Genomic DNA, 5,518 nt, shown 5'->3' on the forward strand with positions numbered 1-5,518 from the left:
GTTGAACAATTTTTTCAGTTTACAAAAACCAAAATAAACAGACCACTCCCACCATCACCACACAGAGGTCACAATATCGCCACCTGATCGGTTCAGTCCTTAGCTTCGTACTCACAGCCACCATAACGGCACGGCAGTGACATGCAGGACTCCCACACTTCTGGTGACAGCCTAAATAAAGGGAAACAAAATACAAAGAAATCTAAATTGACTTGGCTTTCCACCATGTAGAATAGTCCAGGAACAGTTACTAGGCAGAAAGCGCCACGCACACCGTTCCCTACAAAGCAGCCCCATTCCCTCCCAAAGCAGGAGTTCTCCCTACAAAGCAGCAGTTCTGCCCCCTCCAAAGCAGCAGCGTGGTCCAGGAACAGGTAAGAGAAAACAGGAAGGCGTCACGACGACAGACCTCCCCACCTATTCTCTGGAGCAAGAATTGAATCAGAGTTACGAACTTACGCTGTGCCGACATGACGGTACCTCTCTAAAGACGGTTTACATACCTAATGATCAATAATAATAATGATAACATTAAAACTGATTGGCTCCATTAAAAAATGAAGAGTTCAGATGCAAAATCAAAGTCCATCAGACGACTTTTCGTTTTTATCAGGCTCCTACGTTTATTATTATTATACACTTACTATATAATTATATATATATTATACACTCAGGTTACTGAATTTACCAGCGTCTTCGAGTTATAAAAATAAATATAATGTTTGACTTGATTTTCCAGGAAACAACCCATCTTCAGCCTCCATCCATTCCCTTCCAGTGACAACTGGTAAGATTTTGTGCATAATAATAATAATAATTACAAGAAGAAGAATAAATAAATATAAACCATTTATGGTAATATTATATTATTAATTTTTAAAGCACCACACTCATGTTACGGATTGTATACCGGTGTCGTTGTACACACAAATATAATAATGTTTGTGACTTGATTTTCCAGGAAGCAACATCTCCAGCCTCCATTCCAGACCTTCCAGTGACATCTGGTAAGATTTTATGCATTAAATAATAGAATTGCAGAATTGTTTTGTAAGTATGGAATATCAGCGCATTTGTTTGATTCTATGCAGAGAGCAGCCCCCCTTCAGAAAAAATAAAAAACCCTCAAACAGCAGTTGGTAAGATCCTAATGATATGATCTTTGCAGAACATTTTTATTTAATCAGTCACAATTAATATTATTAGTATTATTAGTATTGCCCATATGTTTAATCTGGCCCCACTCTTAAAACTCCAAATCCCTAACTTTACACCCTTTCCCACAGAGAACAGTTCTGCTGTTGTTACCTATCAAATCGCTGAACAAATTTTGGAAAACCAAGAGGTACATATTTATTGAATTCAATAGTATTTCTGTTGGGCATTTTTGGAAATAATGTACAAAAACACCAGAACATTATTTTGGCTAACAATACTATAGTTAATTAATTGGAAAACACTACACCATATAAAAGTGTGGTCTACTTCTATGCACTTCTGTACATAACAGCAACAAAAATATTACACTGAATTGACTGAAATTTTTAAAACTGTTGACTAGCTCTTTAACCCTACTCCAGGGGACCCATTGCCCTGCAAATGTTATTTCCAACATGTGGCCTGCAATTCTTTTCAAGTAATCCTGAAGCACATGAGCTGGTTCATGTGTGTTTGATTAATGTTGTAAGTAAACTCTGCAGGACAGTGTGTCCCTAGGATCAGGACGGAAGATATTACTTTCTTTGAGTTATTGCTTATACATCAAGAATAAAAGACTACAATTCTTTCACATTTCTTGACTACTGTTGAATGTTCTTCCATACAGGTTGATATTGGTGAAGGTGTTGCAATACACAGTGAAAAATGGAAGAAGATTCAGGCTAATTTAAAGGACAGCTTGTTTGTAAAAGAACTGGCAGTGTGCATTTGGAGAACAAGCACACTGGCCAACCGTAGCCTGGAAGGAAAAAGTTGCCCCACCACAAAACCAGATCCTAGGCCCCCTCTGACACCTCACAAATATAGAGCAATTAAAGGTAAGTGAAATGTGAACTGCACTGAAAATAAATGATACTTTGGACAAACTTTACTCTAAATTACTCTAATTTGTTACAGCCATGCTACAGTTTTTCTCAAATTATATTAAGGATTTGGTTTAGACCTTTACTTTAATATGAGCCAAAATTTTGACATTGACACAAAGCAAAAAAAATAATCAATTAAAATAAATTACTTTATTGGGTCAACACAATTTATTTGGTTTAAGTTAAATTAAACTGTAACTTCATGTCTCTTATTGTCAAGAGAAACTTATAATAAGTTTCCCTTCTAAACAAATGCATAACTCTTCATAACAATGGTAACCTCTTAAATCCACAATTAACAAAAAACTCATTAAAATACCAACTGAACTTAATAGTAAACATTAATAATCTCCTGTTCTCATCTTGATTTATATGCATAAAATAACACTTATTTTGACATTACTCTCATTTACCACTCCATTGCAGAGCATGCTGGGAACTGAAAATCTTCCATGTCATAAGTAATTTCAGGAAAAACGAATAAAATAAACCACTAAAACCATAAAAGTGTCAGTGTCGTTATAGGATCAGTATTGACCAAATACAGTAACCATTTACCTTGATAGTGGAAATGGAGGTTTATAAGATGCTTCTTTCACAGTCCTGTCTGGTCCCTGTTTCCCTATGTTTCTCTCCCTCTATTACCCATGCACTCCATTTCGCATCATCCTCCACTCTCCTCACCTATCTCCAGTCTTCAATCACCAACAGCTGCACGTCTTCATCAACCTCTTCTTCCTCTCTACATTGCTCCCTCTGTTGTCTGTTTATGTTGTAGTGTACAGTATATACTCTTGTTTTTGTAATTGTTAATAAAAACTGTTTTGGATTATTCGTCAATGCCTTCTGTGAAGTTAGTTCTGTGACAGCTAATACAGCAAACAAAATAATTGGTTCTTAGTAGATGTTTCTATGCGACAACTTTTATTATTTTATGTAACCTGTTAAATGTTTTTAGCTGTGCAATTGATTGATCTGTTGTATGTCCTTTCTCCTAGGTTGCTTTCAAAAGTGGCTGGAAGGCAAAGATTTCGAGGAAGCAGAGCTGAAAGCCAGAGCGGGAAAACTTGGGCGATATTTAACAGAACAAATTCAAGATATCAACAAAAAAATAAATCAAAAAAGTGAATTTGCATATATGTAAGCTGCTGAAAACTGTTAAGTATTTGTATTTCAGTTAGGTTATTACTGCCAATTATTAAGTAATTTATCTCATATTAAGGTTACACACACAAAAAAAGTGTTTTTAATGATATATAAATAAACTGAATTCTCCTCCTGAATGTCTGCGTTTGTTTTACATTTTTAAAGCAGAACTGGCCTATGACATGTATTGTAGAAGCTGTTGTTATTAAACAATTGTTAATTATTCATCAATATTTAGCTTCTGAAAAAAAAAAGAATTGAATTTAACATTGAAATAAAATGCAGCTACCAGCATAAGCTGGATTTGGGTGCTCTAACCAGCTATAGCTACCAGCTACCATGTTCCAAAACGCAGCTTGAGCTGGTCTAGCTGGTTGACCAGCTTGAGCTGGTCTAGCTGGTTTTTCCAGTAGGGCATCACATAAATCAAAGCTTTATTTCAATTTATTGTTGTAACAAATGATCCTGTATCTACAGGCGTTGAACCCCACATCCATCTCACAGCTGACCACCATCGCCACCTTAGTGATTTTAACAAGAGTGCTCATCTGTCCCTGTAACAGTCAAACAAGATTCAAGTGACCTCTGTGATTTGTGCTCAATACTGCATTTAAATGTGGAGGTAGTTGCACATGTATTAACTCGCTGATTATTCAACTCAAATTTTCCTGAATTCACCAACAGTACTAATGGACAAATAAAATATATACATTATGTTTTAGTTACATTACTTCCATGTATCTAGGCCTATGCAAGCAGTTAACAATGCTTTGTACCACATGTTAACAGAAGTAAGCTACATTACTGTGATGTGTATTTCATGTTGTGATGTGTTGTGCTCATTTGCAATACATATAGAGAAAATGACAGGTCACATGTTATACAGACATTAAAAAGCGTCTGTAACATGCGTATGGTTTAAATATATGTCACGTCACGTTAAGTCTACTTAGAAGACGCGTGTGTGCGTGGAGCTCCCCTTTATGCTATACATATTAAAACGCTACATTTTCACAGCAAAATCAAACGTGTACTAAACTATATAGTATCTTACAGGTTAAATTTACGCTACAGCACTTTAGAGAAGCGTTGTTGGCTAGTAATACTTGCATTTGAAAACACCTGCCTCGCAGTTCTCCGCCATGCTCTTGTTTGAAGTTGAACTTATCAATTCCAGTGGGCTCATGGTATATAGTAGTATCCCAAGTATGGCCCTTTCCCAAATGACACACTCCAGTCTTGAGGACCTCCTTTGAGTCCACACTTGGTGACGTCAGGAAGTGCAGACCTATAGGGCACCAGGCACGAGTCCATAAGGGTACATGGGAGTGCATTTCGGGACAGACTTGAGGTCATCACACCGGAAAAAGCAAGCGATGCTTTCTAATCACTCTCGCGCTACTTTGTTGTCATTAGCTGATCAGTCTGCGCAGCACCGCGTGAAGTCGACCACTTGTTGTCCCACTGTTGTTATTTGGGACTGGAGCTGCCGGTTTTTATTGTTCTGTATTTCATATGTTTGTATTTCATATGTTGATATGCCACCCGAGCATTATGCAATAGATACTTATGTTTGTAATGCATTCATTTGTCATGATAAAGTTTCGTTTTTTCAGAATTGCGAGATTTAAACTCGCAGTTGCAAGTTATGAAATCAGAATTGCATGAAAAACTCACAACTGCGAGATCTCGCAATTTTGACATTTGTATAGTAGCCTAAGTTTATTTCATGCAAATCTGACTTTATAACTTTATAACAATTCAGAGATTTTTTTCTCTCTCAAGCTCGCAATTCTGAGAAAAAAGTGAGTGTTTTTTCTCTCATTGGACTGACAGATGCAATTGTGAGTGTATATCTCTCACGATTCTAAGAAAATAAATCAGATTTGTGAGTTATAAACTCGCAATTGTGAGAAAAAGTCAGAACTGTGAGATAAAAGAACTCTGAGATAAAAAGTCGCAATTACCTACACAAATTACTTAAACAAAAGACTCGCAAAACAAGAAAACAGTCGTTGATCATTCAGGTAACCACAGACATTAAAGATTCAAGGGTATGTCAATTTTTTATGTGGCAATTTGTATAAATTGGCTCAAATTGTGTAATGAAGTATATGAAAACTTCTATTGCGTGAAATAGCTTATTCAGAAGAGTACTAAATCAAATTAATATGCAATTTCTGTGAGCCCAGATCTCTTATTTTGTTAAAATTATTCACAATTTGCATATTCTGCGAGGGGCATGAAAATGGGCAGAACTGTAGTTTGGGATGCATTTGCAGAATGTC

The 5,518-nt window shown here is 36.3% G+C and overlaps 1 protein-coding gene across 1 annotated transcript; it reads left to right on the forward strand.

Moving 5' to 3' along the window:
• The first annotated feature begins 734 nt into the window (after positions 1 to 734).
• Positions 735 to 3,344, forward strand: LOC130566805 (BEN domain-containing protein 5-like). The gene is made up of 4 exons (XM_057354585.1): positions 735 to 1,007; positions 1,287 to 1,345; positions 1,826 to 2,036; positions 3,083 to 3,344. The coding sequence occupies exons 1-4, from the start codon at positions 893 to 895 to the stop codon at positions 3,226 to 3,228; spliced, it is 531 nt and encodes a 176-aa protein (XP_057210568.1). The 5' UTR covers positions 735 to 892; the 3' UTR covers positions 3,229 to 3,344.
• The last annotated feature ends 2,174 nt before the right edge of the window (positions 3,345 to 5,518 follow it).

The sequence above is a fragment of the Triplophysa rosa genome, linkage group LG16 (assembly GCF_024868665.1).
Source record: "Triplophysa rosa linkage group LG16, Trosa_1v2, whole genome shotgun sequence".
In the NCBI taxonomy this organism is placed as follows: Eukaryota; Metazoa; Chordata; class Actinopteri; order Cypriniformes; family Nemacheilidae; genus Triplophysa; species Triplophysa rosa.

Excerpts from the sequence above, each read along its gene's own strand:
- LOC130566805 (XM_057354585.1), top strand. The coding sequence starts at position 893 with ATGTTACGGATTGTATACCGGTGTCGTTGTACACACAAATATAATAAT. Across the intron at positions 1,346-1,825 it reads AAATTTTGGAAAACCAAGAG|GTTGATATTGGTGAAGGTGT; the intron begins GTACATATTTAT and ends TCTTCCATACAG. Across the intron at positions 2,037-3,082 it reads CAAATATAGAGCAATTAAAG|GTTGCTTTCAAAAGTGGCTG; the intron begins GTAAGTGAAATG and ends CCTTTCTCCTAG.